Below are 17,696 nucleotides of genomic sequence, written 5' to 3' on the forward strand. Positions count from 1 at the left end.
ATCACTGCACTATTAAAGAGTTTAGTGTTCAACATGATGAAAATCTTTCACAATAAGATTTTATTAAAATCTATTAATCATGTCAACTAATTGAAAGACTATACAATTAAAAATTCAAAAGCTAGCAATTCAGATTATACAATAATTATTCTTTAAATAAGATGTCCTTTTGAATATTCAACTAAGACAACTAATAATTTGCTTGGCTAATTTTTGGAGAATTCATTGAAGTTCATTATACACATTCATGTGTAATAAGTGACCCTAATCCTGCTACAATTGTATAGCATGGATGACATCTGAAGGTCTTTCTAAATTCATATATTGCTATAAATATCCCCCACCCTCTTTTATTTCAAAGCAGAGAGCATGCTTTAAAAAAAAAATTGTCATTTCAGAGGAAATGGACATTATTTACCTCTCACTGGAGGTTCTTCAAGATGTGTGGCCCCATCTGTATTCCACACATGGGTGCATATTGGCACCAGGCACCTGAGTCTGGAAATTCTAGCAAATACAGTCTGTTGGTCCACATACATGCCATAGATTTTCTTGTGCTCTGAACTGAGGGCATAAAGAGCAGAGCAGACTGACACCTGTCCAGTTCCTTTTCTTATCGCAAATCTAGATGTGATCCACAGCAGAGGGGACAGATGGTAGGTAGAGGACCACACATCTTGAAGAACCACCATTCCAGTTGTAAGTAACCAACCTCCATTTCTTCTTCAAGTGATAGTGTCTACATGTATTCTACATGTATTCATAAGCAGGCAGTATTCAAAGAGGAAATGGTGGGATGCAGATGTTATGGCTTTCTGCAAGATTGCTGTCACCACAGCTGTATCTGTAGTAGAAGACTGGACCAAAGCAGTGTCGTGTAAAAGCTTGTAATGAGCTCCAGGTAGCTGCCCTATATTTTTCTACTAAAGGTATATCTCACAGAGATGTTGTAGAGGTTGCTTGTACTCTGGTAGAATGGGCTGTCACTAGGGCATCACTTGGGATCTCAAGCAGGTGGCGAAGTATAAAAAATTTACCCCATATTTCCTGAAATTTTACCAAATAGCATCAGCTTTACATGCTAACTAAAATGGCAATTCTGCAGCAGATGGGAGTGTCTTGTTTTGTGGGGTGGAGGTGTGACTAAAATCCACACCTGGTATGGAGGCCATGGGGGCAGAAGGTGGAGTTTAGGGGCTGGGGGTGTGGAATAGGATCAAGAGAATTGGGAGGGGAGAGGGAGGTCCCAGCAGAGGGATGATGTTGGGGTAGACACCCAGAGGTTGGGGTGCGGGTATAGAGGTTGGAGTTGGGTGAGCCAAGAAGGGTAGGGGACGAGCCTTAACAGATGTAATTCAGAGCCCCAAATTGGTGGATTTCTGTGCCATCCCCCCACTCCACGGTAGCATCCTCTGGTGGCCAGGCTGGCCTTCATTCCAGCCAAACGCCTGGGACTAAGCCAGCCCAGCCCTGCCTTATGCTGCCTCAGGTACTACTAGGAGATAGCAGCAAAATCCTGGGAGGCACCTGCACAGGCTGTGCAGTAAAAAAGGCCTGGCAGGGGCAACACTGTTCCCCAGGCCAACACTATAGTACCCCTTTCTCAGAACCAGCATCTCCAGAGCCAGCTCCAAGTCCTCGCATTACCCCTTCTCTATGCACAGCATGCAGAGAAACCTAGAAAGGCAGCACCACGCCTGCTGACCATCAGTAGTAGCAGCACGAGCTCCTCTGCTGCTGCTGTTCTCTTTAGGCGGGGAAAGGAGACTTGCCTGTTCAGCACTGCCCTGCCTCTGAGGCCCCAGCAGCAGCAGAACAACCAGCCTGGGGACACTATTTTACTGAATGTGTCAGGAGAGCATGTGTGGGGGAGGGCTTTGCCCCCTCGCCTTCCGCCCTCTCCCCCCCGGTGGCACCCTTGGCTCTCACGCCCTCTATGGGAGGCAGGGGGAAAATATGAGATAGCTGCTAGCAAAGGGTAATGCAGGCTGAAATCCATTTAGAGAGCCTCAGGTCAGATACAGCTTCACTCTCTATCTCTCTGTTATGGTAATAAAAAGTCCTGGTGTTTTTCTAATTGTTTTTGTTCTTTGCATATAAAAGGCTAGTGCTTGTCTGATGCACTCCTCACTGGAGGCTGGCAGCTTTAGAAAAAATATTGGTAAGTGGTTAGTTTGACTGATAAGAAACTCTGTAATTACTTTGGGGTGAAGGCAAAGAGAGACCTTTGCTTTATGAATAATTGGTGGATCTGCCATGAGTGCTCCCAGCTCGCTCACCCTTCTTGTTCATGTGATAGGGCCTAGGAAGGCAACTTTCATCCTGTGATGGGACACAGAACGGGTGGCTAATAATTCAAAAAGGTTTGGTGAGAGCTGACAGAACGAGGTTGAGGGCCCACTGAAACACTGGCCTTACCAATTGTGGAAAAGATCTAGTAAGTCCTTAAAGGAATCTAGATGTCATGGGATGAGTGAAAACAGAGTGATCCTCAATAGGAGGAGGAACAGCACTGCTTGCTGCCTGATGGACCCATAGCTAACTGAGAGAGAGACCTGACATCTTAAAGGTAAGTAGGTAATCTAGGATAGCCGGGATCCCAGCAGACTCTGGAGACAACTGGTGTTGTCATGACCAAGAGGAGAAATGTTTCCATTTGGCTTAATATTTTATAGTCAAATCCTTTCTGCTCAGGTTGAGGATGGACTGAACTGCTATCGAGCATGAAAGCTGTACATCGGATGTCCATCCAACTACAGTACCAGGCCTTGAGTTGCACTGGCACCGATTTGGGATGCCTTATTGTGCCATTGTGTTAAATCAACAGATCCAGAAATGGTCAGATGTCGATGGGTGGACAGGTCAAAATTCTCAGGAAGTCTGAGAATCAGCTGGGACTTGTCCAACTGAGCTTAGTAAGGATGACCTGAGCTCTGCCATGACAGATCTTTTGCAGGACTTGTGGTATCAGAGAGATGGGATAGGAGGTCCCTCCAGGGTAACAGAAGGGAGCTGCCCTTTGAGCCTCAGCCCGGAGCATTCTGGAGCAGTAAAAGAGAAGTTTTATGTTTTTTTTTGAGGCAAACAGATCCCATGACAGTGTTTTTCCCACTGGCTGAAGATGTTGGGAACAAAACTGTGAATCTTCCATTCATGGTCTGTTGAAAAATATCTGCTGAGTGTCTGCTAGGGAGTTTTAGATGCCTGGCAGATACACCGCAGAGAGTGATGTGATTTCTGATGGTCAACATCTGGAGCTGGTGTATCTCCACACAAAGAGGGAGGGATCTTGTTTAAGAAAATAAGAATGGTCCTACTGGTGAGACCAAAGGTCTATCTAGCTCAGTATCCTGTCTTCCGACAGTGGCCAGTGCCATGTGCCCCAGAGGGCATGAACGGAACAGGTAATCGTCAAGTGATCCATCCCCTGTCGCTAATTCCCTGCTTCTGGCAAACAAAGGCTAGGGACACCATTCCTGCCCATCCTGGCTAATAGCCATTGATCAACCTATCCTCCATGAATTTATCTAGTTCTTTTTTGAACCCAGTTATGGTCTTGGCCTTCACAACATCCTCTGGCAAGGAGTTCCACAGGTTGACTGTGTGTTGTGTGAAGCAATACTTTCTTTTATTTGTTTTAAACCTGCTACCTATTAATTCATTCGGTGACTCACAGTTCTTGTGTTATGAGAAATGGTAAACAACGCTTCCTCATCTACTTTCTCTACACCAGTCAAGATTTTATAGACCTCAATCATATCTTCCCTTAGCTGTCTCTTTTCCAAGCTGAAAAGTCCCAGTCTTATTAATCTCTCCTCAGATGGAAGCCATTCCATACCCCTAATCATTTTTGTTGCCCTTTTCTGAGCCTTTTCCAATTCCAATATATCTTTTTTGAGATGGGGAGACCACATCTGCACACACTATTCAAGATGTGGGCATACTGTGGATTTATATAGAGGCAACATGATATTTTCTGTCCTATTTTCTATCCCGTTCTTAATTATTCCCAGCATTCTGTTTGCGTTTTTGACTGCCGCTGCACATTGAGTGGATGTTTTCAGAGGATGTTCCCCCTGCTTGTTTACACAGAACACAGTTGACATGGTATCTGATATTATCTGCATGTGACAGGATTGGCTGAGTGGAAGGAATGCACTGCAAGTCCAACGGACTGCCCTTAGTTCCAGTAAGCTGATGTACATCCCAGCCTCTTAATGGGTCCAAATCCTGGTGTGGTATGATTGTTCGTAAGAGCTCCCCAACCCAATATGGAGGTATCCAACCACAGTTGCCTCTGATACAGGGATCAGGAAAGGAAATCCCATCCCAATTTTCTCCAGCTTTGTCCACCAGGTGAGAGACACAAAAACCTTGGCTGGAACTGTTACTTTGGCACTGACATTGTCTTTTTCCGGTGAGTAGATAGATTGAAGCCAGGTCTGTAAACAGCAGAGTTGGAGCCTGGCAATTGGTGTAATGTGGATTCATGAGACCATGTGGCCAAAGTTGGAAAGGCAAGTCCTGACAGTGGTATGAGGTTTGAGGGTGATGTGACATTCTCCACTCCAAAGTACCCCATACTTGCCGTGGTGATGTAATGATGATATGTTTTATACAAAATATGCCTTGTGAGGTATCATTCTCAAAGTCTCGATCTGCTAAACATGAATATCTTGTTGGATTGTACGTGTTGTCATTGTATACAAAGCTGTAAAGTTTTGCTATGCATGTGTTACTGAAACATGTTGTGAAGTTGGAAACACCCACAACTAGCCTTTCAGATATAACAGTGAAGAAGCTAGACAGTGCTAATAGCCAATCAGCAAAGATAGTGGACCTTGGAAGAGCATATCCTCAGACAGCCTGTGGATAATAGCTGCTATGACTCAGCAATGCATGCAAGAGCATGTGGCCAGACCGCATGACACTGAACTCCATTTTGGTACCTGTAGTTTTCCACAAAGGGGCTGGGAACTTGGCTTAGAACAAAGGGGAGAGTCTTGCCATATGGAAAGGCTATAAAAGATGGGGCATGACATCATTTCAGAGGTTCAATCCCCACACAAGAGAACACCTGGAAACACCTGAGGATCAAAGACTGAATTGAGGGAAGGGCTGATCCCAGGCTAAAGTGATTTCTAGTCTGTGTATGGCAGCTTGGGGAACTGCTTGTATCATCAGTCAGGGTGAGATATTGCTGATTCAAATCCTATCTAGTATATTAGGCTTAGACTGGAGTTTTGTTTATTTGCTATGTAATCTACTTTGATCTGTTTGCTGTCACTTATAATCACCTAATCAACTACAGAAAGATAGATTTTAACTTGTTTTGTTTTATCTTACCCAGTGTGTTTTTGAATGAAGTGTTTGGGAAAAATCTCAGCTCAGTTAACAAAAGGTGTTGTGCATATTCCTCTCCATGTCGAGGGAGGGCTGAACTGGGTAATAAATTCATACTTGTCAGGTTTTTGACCAGGACAGGACAGGACAGTACAGTACAGCTCTGGGGTCCTAGGCTGGGGAGCTGGGGGTATTAGAAAGGGTAATAACCTCTCTATTGTTGATTCATGCAGTGGCTGGCCAGGGCCTGCATGTAACTGCAGCTGGGGATGTCCCTGCCTGTGTGACTGCTGGTGGGAGTAGGTGACCGGGAGTGGTCTGCAGCTTGTAACAGCAGCACACTGTGAGAGGGAACCCAGGCTGGTGAGTCAGAGGGCTCAGTGGTACCCCAATTCCAGGTTGCACTCTGGGAGTGACTCATCATCATGATAAATATGGGGTGCTTTGGAGTGCAAAATGTCAAAGTGATGTGTTTTATTAGATTGCTCATGATGTGGCATCTCTCAGTGGGAAGATAGGCTCTTGCTGCAGTCAAATCCAAGGTTGCTCCTATGAAGTCTAAGGTCCTCCGGGGGCTCAGAGTAGACTTTTTGTAGCTGATGGAAATTCCCAGGGAAGATGGAGTAGGAATGCTGTTGCTGACTAGCCTTCTGCGATGGACCTGCCTGTCAGAAGCCAGTTACTGAGATACAGAAAGCCAGTAAAACTATTTCATTTCATCCAAGCTGCTACTACTGAAAGGACATTTGTGAAGACTCTGGGTGATGCAGCTAGTGTGAATGGAAGGACCCTGAATTCAAAGTGGTCCTGCCCAATGAGGAATCTAAGAAACTTTCTGTGGGAAAGGCAAATATCTGAAAATGAACATCCTTCACCTTGAGGGCTGCAAACCAAGTGCACTCTTCCAGAGAGGGGATTATTGATGCCAGTGTGACCATTTTCAGATGAATACATTCAGCTGGTTTAAGTCGAGAATCAGTCTCCATCCATTGGATTTTCTTTGGGAGCAAGAAATACGGCAAATAGAACCCAGTCCCCTGATACTGAGGAGGAATTGGTTCTAAAGCCTCTTTCTGAAGAAGAGAGATTTCCTCATGAGAGTGGTCCCCGAAAAGGTGGTTTGTGGTGGGGAGGCAAGACAAACTTGATTGCACAGCTTTGGTGGTTATGATGTCTAGTACCCACCTGCCTATAGTTATTTCTGTCCAGTTGAGAGCAAAGTGGTAAGGTGACCACCAAAGGCAGGGGGAATAATGAGGCAGGGCATCAATGTCAGCATGCAGTCCTCAATCGTATAATTTAAAGAACCCTTTGAATATTGGGTGGTGGTTGTAAAGGTAAAGGAAGCCGTCTATCTGGGTCTTTGAGTCCTTTGCTTCTTACATGGAGGTTCACGTGAGCATTAGGACACCTAAGGAGGAGGTCTGGGTCTATATTGTTGCTTATGATGTTTCCTCTTTGGGGCCGGGGTGTAAATGTCCAGGGAGTGTAAGGCTGTTCCAGAGTCTTTTAGAGTGTGCAAAGATTTCTCAGTCTTTGCATTAAAAAGGTTAGACTCACCAAGGAAAGGTGCTTGATGGTATTCTGGACATCCCTGGGGAACGCTGAAGATTGCAACCATAACTCCTTAGGACTACAGCTGTGGTGATGGCTCTAGAGACAGTATCAGCTGTGTCAGCTGCCTCTTGAAGTGATGTTTTGGTCATCAGCCTGTCTTTGACAACGAGGGCTTGGAACTGGGCCCTGTCTTGCTAAGAAAGTTTACCTTAAACTCTGTACATTTGGCATAATTAAGGAAATCATATTCTGCATCACTGCTTGGTAGTCGGCAGCTCTGAATTAGAGACTAGCTGAAGAGAATATCTTCCCACCCAAAAGGAAGAGGCATTTAGTGACCTTATCAGTCGTGGGATTCTTGGAATACTGAGCCCTGGACTTCTCTGTTGCTGATTGCACAGGAGTTGGGTGCTGGATGGGTAAATATGGAGTTGGGAGCTGGATGGGTAAATATGGACTCAGCCCTGTTTGCTGGTACAAAATACCATTTCTCAGCTCTCTTTGGGGTAGGGCAACAAAAGGCAGGTGTGTGCCACATTGATCTGGTGAATTTCAGGATGGCTTGATTAACTGGAAGGGCCACCTTTGAAAGGCCAGAGGGCTGGAAGGTATCCAATAGACCTTGCTATGTGTCCTGAATCTCTCTGTGATGTATCTGCAGCTTAGCTGCTACCCTCTGCAACAACTCCTGGTATAGTTTGCGAACATTAGGTGGACAGTGGGATGAAGGGGCAACTGGTTCATCCAGTGAGGAGGATGACTTACCAGTCAGACCTGGCTTGATGTCTTCTTCCTCAACAAATTCTGATGGAGCCAGTTGTTACTGGTTAGGAGAGGAGGGCCTGTCTGATTCCTGCATACATCCCAGGTCTCTGTTGTATGGATCCTACAAGCCCCAATAAGACAAGTAGAGATCATCCAGAGGGAGGAACCAATGGCATCGGGTACTAGCAGTCCCTTGGAAAATCATATTTGGAAGGAGGTGGGAGATTCCAATACTTTCTTTGATCTCCGACCAGCCTTGCTCCCCTTTTGGGGGTGGGTGGAGGAGTTTCATCAGGAGCGTCACATTCACTTGACAAGATGATAGGCAGCTGTTCTACCGGCAGCACAGATGGAACCAATGGGAGGATATTAGTTATAAACATCATAGTGGCTGATATTCCTGCCCTCAGGGTGGTTTCCCTGGATGCAGGGATCTCTCTACAAAGAGCTGGATCTGATAGCAAGGGAGACTGTGGGCAGGGCAAAGTGAAGATACCCTCCAGCGAAGTGAAGGTTTCGGTCCTCCTTGGTTAGGGTGATCAGACAGCAAATGTGAAAAATCGGGGTGGGGGGTAATAGGAACCTATATAAGAAAAAGACCCCAAAATCGGGACTGTCCCTATAAAATCGGGACATCTGGTTACCCTATCCTTGGTACCTGGGGGGGCTCCTGAGGAAGGTACCAGTGGATCAAAGTCATCCATAGGTCTAGTGTTTAGGGGATCCCGCATGGAGAATGTTGGATGGGATCCCATCATTGAAATCCCAGACAGATGCATTAGGTTCCACTCCTCAGGTCTGTAGGATGGATCCAAAGCCAGAACCGATAACATCAGATTCTTCTTCTTTCATGCCTTTCATTCTTGGATAGAAGATTTAGGACTCACTGACTTTGACCGAGATGGAGAAAGATCCTCTCTCAGAGACATATCTGGACAGAAATATGAGTATGTTCATGTCCCCTACTCTCGTGAAAGAGTTTGCTAAGCTTAAGAGTTTTTGCCTCAACTCTGGAGCCTGTGCTAGAGGGGCACTGCTCATTATTTGAGGCTGTTGTATGGGGTGGAGATGGAGTGTCTCCCTGGCCTGAATGTGAATGGGGTTTCATAGCCTTCTCCATGAGGTGCATCCATAGACGGAACTCTCCTTCCTCCTGAGTTCAGAGAGGGAAAGAATGGCAGATACTGCACTTTGTGGCAATATCGCAAGGCAATAAAAGCAGCACCACTGGTCATCTCTGATGGAGAAGGAATGGGAACAGGGGAGACAGTTCTTGAACCCTGGAACTTTTGGCATAATCCCCCTTCAGAAGGAGAAGCATCCCGAAGTGAGGAGTAACTGTAAATTATAAAATATTAAAATACTAATTACTAAACTATTTACAAATTGTATTATTGTTTCACAAAAAAGGAAGATTGAAATGGACATGGGATTCCAACTCAGGTCATGTGGCACTAATGAGGAAGTGGAGAGACATTGAATCGCACTGCTCCTTTATGTCCTCAATTTGGAGCTCAAAGAGAACTACTGCGCATGTGTGGATTCTGCTTGGTCGAATTTCTGAACTCAGGGGCATAGATACCCACGTGTGGAATACACATAGGGACCATCACTTGAAGAAGAACTGTTCTTTAATTTAGATTATTTACTTTGTGGTCTGAGTCTATTATAGCAATAGATGAATGCATATCAATTTGAAATTTTTTCTTAATAGTTAAGATAAAAAACATGCAACTTGGAAAACTAAACACCTCAAAAAGTAACTCATGCAAATGGATTTAGAGAAAGACAGTATATACTTTCAGAACCTCTTTTAGGCTTGAGAGAGAAACAAAGTCACTCAACTATCAACTTAGCTATGAGGGACTCAAGCTAATATGTAATCAAATACTTTTTGAAAAAAATCACTTTCCTATAAAGACAAAAATCAGTTCAGCAAAACATTAAACAGAAACAGCAGTAGCAAATATAAACAACACCATTGGTTGAGGGCAAAAAGTATATATTGTCAATACTGTTGAACACTTTAGAAAAACAGATATTAATAGAATGGACCTTTTGAACAACCATACTCATCTGTAATCAAGATAACTTTCATATTAGACAGCAGTAAGAAGAAATTAAAGAGGTAACTTTAATAAAAATAATTATTGCTTAGAATTACACATTCTGCCAAGAAATTCAACAGAACATTTATAATGTGCATAGAGTTTTTGCCAGTGAAGAATAAAGCCCACATATCATCACCTATAATGAATCACCTATCATAAAGACAAAACAGAAGCACTGATGAGTGACTGGAAAACTTAAGAAAACAGCAGCTTTCAAGAGACACTGTCTGGTTAATAAAACCCAGTTTTTAAAGCGTAAATTTACTTATGTGGCTAACATTACCAATCAGTTAACTTTTCTTCATCCTTGCTGTTTCTGTTTTGTGTTACTCTGTTTCTACAATACAAAAACTAGTCAGTTTCACTTTTGTTAATAGCTTCTTATCAATTTCACTATCATTTTCTCAAGAGTGCAGCAATATCAAGGTTGCAAACCAGAGAATACTTGTTTGCTTAAAATATTTTCTATTAATGATATTCCTATTAGTAACATTTAGTTTTGTGCCAGAATTGACTTGGCAGTGTCTGTTTAAAAGGATGCAAAGCTTCCAAACTCATTTACCTGTTCTTGACTCATTTCTCCACCTTCTGTCCAAACTCTATAACAACAGTTCCTAAAATACCTTTCAGGAATTTATACTTGGCAAACAGACAACAGGTGGTGAGCCCTGGCTCAAACTCACAGTGCTAAGGTATGCCTGTCTGTTATCTGGTTCTTCAGCTCTACCATTTTCCTGTATGTTTCATCTATCTGTTCTATTGTACACTATGTCTTGATCCCGCAAATCACTGTGTTTGGGACACTCCTGAGACTGCTTGGAGGCTTAGTAATTTTGTTGAGGGAAGGAGGGGGAGGGTCTGTCTACATGAAATAAATTGCAGGATCGAAGCCCTGAATAGTAATCACTTTGGGAAAGGGATTATCTTTTTAACACAACTTTGTACAGTGCGTAGCACAATGGGACCCTAAATCCCTGTCTGGGCCCTAAGGTGCTACTGTAATAAAAACAACAATACTTCAACTCAGTCTAGTCTTTAAAAGTATCATACAGTTAGAATGACACAGTCCAGGGGTTTCATTTAACAACATTAATTCTGGTGCTAAATACTAGTCATCCATTGGTATAGCCTTTGAAGACAACTCAAAATAAGCAGCCCTATTTGACAAAACTACTAAGTAAAAGCCTGAAGAGAAGGAGAAATGAACACTAACTCACCCTCACTTTCATTAAAGATATTTACATATCACACTTTTAAAAAAACAAGTACTTCATATTTAAGCATGCAATTACGCCCTGAATTTATCAGCTTACATTGTTAGTACAAAACTTACTAAGTGCTTGTCTACAGAAGGAAGTTGCACCGGTTTAACCAACGGTGAAATTTTAAACTGATTTAGTTAAACTAGTACAAAAGAACAAGTGGACCGTCTCACTTCAGTTTAAACCAGGCTGATTTTGATTCAGTTTAAGTCAATTAGTCACTCATATCAAAATAAGAATGTCTACAAGGGGTTCACATCAGTTCAACTAAATCTGTTAGTAAAAATCTATTTAAGTAAAAATTGTGAAACTTTGTTTTGACAAGGCCTAAGTACTCTCAGTGATATAAACAGAAAATTTCTCAGCAACTCATCTGAGCAGATAAATATGGATTTCAGTTGGAACTGATTAGGTGATCTTATTTTATGTATCACATGAATATCTGGGAAAAAATACCCAGATAAATCCAAACTTAAAGGTAGTAACAAGGATTCAAAATAAAGAAGGAACTTATAACACTTACGGTAACTACTTTCACTATCGCTGGCATTAGAGGTTACATGTTCTGAAATTGCAACAGAATGGAAAAATAAGGAACACACACTAAATGACATGGGGTTCAAAAGAAAAACTGACAATCAAGATGAGAGACAATACTGACACTGATTAAGGATATAAGACCCATAGATAATGCATATAAAAGATATTTCTGATAGCTCTCATCATTTAGCTCAATATTACACAAAAAGAACTGTAATAATAAAATTTTTTTCGCATAGAAGACTATGAAAAAAATATGAATCCATGTTTCACACCCAGTCCTGCAATCCTTGTGCATTTACCTCATCAGGAATTTTTGCTGTGCAAAGCTGTAGGACTGCATCTTTAAGGTACGTTATTGACCAAGCTTGTTACTAATGCAGGATGCACTCTAGAGACATGTCACTAATCTGCACAGAGAGTCTAGCAGCAGAAAATAATGGAGTATACACTGAATATGGTAATTAGTTCAGTAGTAGATACTTTACCTTTTATAGTATGTTAATTAACCATTTATAATTTATCTGAGGTGCACTGCAGAATTAAGATCTACTTTGTTTTCTGTTTTGCTTTTAAGAACTTAACAGTCTTGTGCCAAGTATCAATGTGGAACTCATGCTTTTCCCATAATAAACAAATCATAAAATGTGTTGGTTATCTTAATAAAAATGTGTTGTGTGGTTTATCGTAATTAAAAATGACTGTTTTACCAGATTTGAAAGTTTCTATGCTATATGTTAAAAAGTGAAATATACATTGCTTTCCATTTTAGAGACTTATGCACAGCAACAGTTTATTAACACAGGTGAAGGATGTATTGATGTATTAAACTGACAGTTTAGAGAATACATAAAGGATATATAAATCAGCATTTGATACAGATCAAAACAGCAGATGGACGTTTACATGGGTAGGTTTTTTTCTGTGTTCCCTTTGTTATGACTTAAAGTACAATATACATGTTTTAATAAGAATTTTCTCATTCCCTTCCTAGCTCAGCTTCTCATCCTACTTGATCCTACAATGAATTACTAAGCCTGTACTTCTGATACCACAAACTTGTTGTCATGGAGTGTATTTGTGATCTCACAAATTCAGCATGGCTCCTTCACACCAAGATCATGGAGAAAATGGATTATGAAGGAGGGAATCCATGGTGAAATATAAATAAGCTTTTAGTGATTCAGCAAATATTATTAAAGTAAATTATTGCACAGTATGACAGATAACCTGATGAATGTTTTCAATATAGTGTCTGACCTAGAGGACTAAGTGATAATGTACTGTTTTGCAAACATGTGCTCTGAGGCCCATGTGAATATGTCTATCACAGGGACATTGTTCAGGAAGCCTATAGATGTAGCAATGGCAGACACAGAGTGGGATCAGATCCCTGATGGTGGTTCCATGTTATGCAGTTGATAGCAGAGTTGGATACATGTAAACATCCATTTAGTTTCTGGGTTGATACTGCACACCCCTTGGAGCATTCTGTTGTGGAAATAAATAGTCTTGGAGATTTCTGGAAGGGTTTAGTTCTTTCTAAGTAAAATGCTATGGCTCGTCTGACATCGAGTCTATGCAGGATGATCGCTTGTGAGGTCCCACGTGGTTTTGGGTAAAACATGGGAAGCTGTATGGGTTGACTTAAACGGAATTTTGGGTGTGGTCGCAATGTGACCTTATCTTTAGTAAGCATGGAGTAAGGGGGCTCTGCCGTCACTGCACTGATTTCACTGACTTGTCTAGCTGAATGACTTGTGAGATTAGACGTACCAGAGGGTACGCGTACATGAGTAATGTGTCCCATGAGATGAGGAAGGCATTCCCTAGTGACTTGGGTGCTTGTCCTGCCCTGGAGCAGAAAAGTGGGCATTTGTGGTTTGTTGCTGATGCAAACAGGTCTACAGATGTAAAGCCTCAGTATTGGAATATCGACTGGAGGACACTGTCATGTATTTCTCATTCGTGCCCCTTGGAGAAGTGTCTGCTTAGTGTGTGTGCTCTCATATTCTGACACCCTGGGAGCTAAGATGGTTATGTTGTAGTGAATGCACCAGTTCCACAATTTCAGGGCCTCGGTGCAGAGTGAATGGGAGCGAGGTCCGCCTTGGTGATTGATATAGAACATGCTTGCTATGTTGTCGGTCAGTATGCAGATTGATTCATTCTCTATGATTGGGAGGAAGAGCCTGAACACATTGCATACTGCTCAGAGCTTCAAGAGATTGATGTGGAGCTGAGTTCCATTGCTGATCACTTGCCTTGTATGGCGTGCTGGTCTAAGAGAGTGCCACAGCCTTCCAGTGACATGTCGGTCATGATTATTAGTGACAGAGGATCCTGTTGAAAAGGGATCCTTGTGCAGATGTTTTCTGGTTTTGTCCACGTCTTTAGTGACACATTGACCTTTGAGAGTACTGTCACGCTTTTGTTTAGACTGTGTTTGCTGGCAATGTACACAGTCCTCAGCCAGCTCTGTAGGCAATGCATATGTAATATCGTGTGTCTCACAACAAATGTTGTAGCTGCCATATGACCTAATAGTTGTAGGCAGGTTCTGGAAGATGTTTGAGGACTGCTGGTGACCGTTGCAACAGTGCCCTCCCCTGTGTGGAACTGAGGTAGGCCCCGATGAATTCCAGTTGTTGCACTGGGGTTAGTGTAGATTTCTATATATTTATCTGCAACCCTAGTGTCTGGAACAGTTCAATGGTTGTTTGTACCATGTGTGTCGCTTCTTCCTGAGTTGTACCTTTTAGTAGACAATTGTCCAGATATGAGAAGATTATCACTCCTCTCCTTCATAAGTGGGCCACCACTACTGAGAGGGTTTTTGAAAAAACTGTAAGGGCAATGGAAAGGCCAAAAGATAGTACTCTGTATTAGTAATGGTTGACCCCTACCGTTAATCTTAAAAAATCGTCTGTGAGCTGGGTGTATGATAATATGAAAATAAGCATTTTGGAGATCGAACGCAGAAAACCAGTCCGCCTTGTCTAGTTCTGGAATAACTGTGGCCAGTTTGACCATTTTTAATCTGTGATTCTGCACAAATTTGTTGAGTTTCCAAAGAAACAAGAGTTTCCAAATTTGTTGAGTTTCCAAGTGGGCCTCCATCTGCCATTTTTCTTTTTGATGAGATAATAATGGGAGTAAAAACCCTTCCCTTTGTATTGAGTTGGAACTTGCTCCATGGCACCCAATTGTAGGACATGGTTCATTTCCTGTTGTAAAAGGTGCTTGTGAGAAGGGTCCCCAAAGAAGAACGGAGAAGGCAGTAGGGTAGGGGATAAGAAGAGGAAGAGGATGGTATAACCCAATTTTATAACTCCAGTACTCATTGGTCCATTAAAAGCAGCAAAGAATCCTGTGGCACCTTATAGATTAACAGACGTTTTGGAGCATGAGCTTTCGTGGGTGAATACCCACTTCGTCATATGCATGTAGTGGAAATTTCCAGGGGCAGGTATATATATGCAAGCAAGGTAGAGATAATGAGGTTAGTTCAATCAGGGAGGATGAGGCCCTGTTCTAGCAGTTGAGGTGTGAAAACCAAGGGAGGAGAAACTGGTTTTGTAGTTGGCAAGCCATTCACAGTCTTTGTTTAATCCTGAGCTGATGGCGTCAAATTTGCAGATGAACTGAAGCTCAGCAGTTTCTCTTTGAAGTCTGGTCCTGAAATTTTTTTGCTGCAGGATGGCCACCTTAAGGTCTGCTATAGTGTGGCCAGAGAGGTTGAAGTGTTCTCCTACAGGTTTTTGTATATTGCCATTCCTAATATCTGATTTGTGTCTATTTATCCTTTTCCATAGAGACTGTCCAGTTTGGCCGATGTACATAGCAGAGGGGCATTGCTGGCATATGATGGCGTATATTATATTGGTGGACGTGCAGGTGAATGAACAGGTGATGATGTGGCTGATCTGGTTAGGTTCTGTGATGGTGTCGCTGGTGTAGATATGTGGGCAGAGTTGGCATTGAGGTCTGTTGCATGGATTGGTTCCTGAGCTAGAGTTACTATGGTGCGGTGTGCAGTTACTGGTGAGAATATGTTTCAGGTTGGCAGGTTGTCTGTGGGCGAGGACTGGCCTGCCACCCAAGGCCTGTGAAAGTGTGGGATCATTGTCCAGGATGGGATGTAGATCCCTGATGATGCATTGGAGGGGTTTTAGCTGTATGTGATGGCCAGTGGAGTCCTGTTGGTTTCTTTCTTGAGTTTGTCTTGCAGTAGGAGGCTTCTGGGTACACGTCTGGCTCTGCTGATCTGTTTCTTTATTTCCCCGTGCGGGTATTTTAGTTTTGAGAATGCTTGGTAGATATTTTGTAGGTGTTGGCCTCTGTCTGAGGGGTTAGAGCAGATGTGGTTGTACCTCAGTGCTTGGCTGTAGACAATGGATCGTGTGATGTGCCCGGGATGGAAGCTGGAGGTAGGCATAGCGGTCGGTAGGTTTTCGGTATAGGGTGGTGTTAATGTGACCACCACTTATTTGCACCGTGGTGTCTAGGAAGTGGACCTCCCGTGTAGACTGGTCCAGACTGAGGCTGATGATAGGGTGGAAGCTGTTGAAATCGTGGTGGTATTTTTCCAGAGTCTCCTTCCCATGGGTCCAGATGATGAAGATGTCATCAATGTAGCATAGGTAGAGAAGGGGCGTGAGTGGACAAGAGCTGAGGAAGCGTTGTTCCAGGTCGGTCATAAAAATATTGGCATGTTGTGGGGCCATGCGGGTGCCCATAGTGGTGCCACTGATCTGGAGACATATATTGTCATCAAATTTGAAATAGCTGTGTGTGAGGATAAAGGCACAGAGCTCAGCAGCCAGTTGTGCTGTGGCATCATCAGGGATACTGTTCCTGACAGCTTGTATTCCATTTGTGTGTGGGATGTTCGTGTAGAGAGCCTCTACATCCATGGTGGCTAGGATGGTGTTTTCTGGAAGGTCACCAATACATTGTAGTTTCCTCAGGAAATCAGTGGCGTCATGGAGAAAGCTGGGAGTGCTGGTGGCATAGGGTCTGAGTAGAGAGTCCACATATCCAGACAGTCCTTCAGTGAGAGTGCCAATGCCCGAGATGATGGGGCGTCCAGGATTTCCGAGTTTGCGGCTCTTGGGTAGTAGATAGAATAACCCTGGTTGGGGCTCTAAGGGTATGTTGATTTGTTCCGGTATTAGTGTAGGGAGTGTCCTGAGTAGATAGTGTAGTTTTTTAGTGTATTCCTCAGTGGGATCTGAGGGAAGTGGCCTGTAGAATTTGGTATTAGAGAGTTGTCTGGAGGCCTCCTTTTGGTAGTCAGACATGTTCATGATGACAACAGCAGCTCCCTCATCAGCCTCTTTGATGATAATATCAGGGTGATTTCTGAGGTTGTGGATGGCATTGCATTCTGCACGACTTAGGTTATGAGGCAAGCCATGTTGTTTTTCCACAATTTCTGCCTGTGCACGTCGGCGGAAGCATTGAATGTATAGGTCCAGACTGTCATTTCGACCCTCAGGAGGAGTCCATGTGGAGTTCTTCTTGTGCTGTTGGTGGGAGGGTACCTGTGTATCAGTGCGCTGTTCAGTGTTGTCTTGAAAGTATTCTTTGAGTCGGAGAGGGCGAAAGTAGGCTTCCACATCGCCGCAGAACGGTATCATGTTGGTGGGGGTGGCAGGGCAGAAAGAGAGTCCCCGAGATAGGACAGACTTTTCTTCTGGGCTGAGTGTGTAGTTGGATAGATTGACGATATTGCTGGGTGGGTTAGGGGTACCATGGTTGTGGCCCCATGTGGCAGATAGGAGTTTAGATAGCTTACAGTCCTTTTTCCTTTGTAGAAAGGTGAAGTGAGTAATGTAGATCTCCTGTCTTATTTTAGTGAAGTCCGTTTGTATGGAAGTTTGGTTATTAATGAGAGTCTCTAGGTTGGAGAGCTCTTTTTTGATGTTTTCCTGTTTGCTGTATAGGATGCTGATCAGGTGGTTCCTCAGTTTCTTTGATAGAGTATGGCATAATCTCTCACTGTGGTCTGTGTAGTATGTAGATAGCAGTGGATTTTTTACCTTTAGTCCATTTGGTATGATGTCCATCCATTTGCATTTGGAAAGGAAGATGATATCTGTCTGTATTTGTGCAA

At 43.1% G+C, this 17,696-nt stretch overlaps 1 protein-coding gene across 35 annotated transcripts in view; it reads right to left on the minus strand.

The window, feature by feature from the left end:
- The window catches only part of DLG1 (discs large MAGUK scaffold protein 1), a 395,120-nt gene that overhangs the window by 23,252 nt on the left and 354,172 nt on the right, over positions 1-17,696 (minus strand). For 20 of the 35 annotated variants that reach the window (XM_030574808.1, XM_030574804.1, XM_030574802.1 and 17 more), the window contains 2 exons: positions 11,562-11,603; positions 9,721-9,756 (listed from right to left, as the gene is read on the minus strand). The exons of 5 other annotated variants lie outside the window; for them this stretch is intronic. In XM_030574808.1, coding sequence (XP_030430668.1) covers positions 9,721-9,756; positions 11,562-11,603 — 78 coding nt within the window. The remainder of the gene's footprint in view (positions 1-9,720; positions 9,757-11,561; positions 11,604-17,696) is intronic. 10 more of the 35 variants (XM_030574807.1, XM_030574814.1, XM_030574805.1 and 7 more) reach the window with 1 other exon arrangement.

The sequence above is a fragment of the Gopherus evgoodei genome, chromosome 9 (genome assembly GCF_007399415.2).
Source record: "Gopherus evgoodei ecotype Sinaloan lineage chromosome 9, rGopEvg1_v1.p, whole genome shotgun sequence".
Lineage (NCBI taxonomy): Eukaryota > Metazoa > Chordata > Testudines > Testudinidae > Gopherus > Gopherus evgoodei.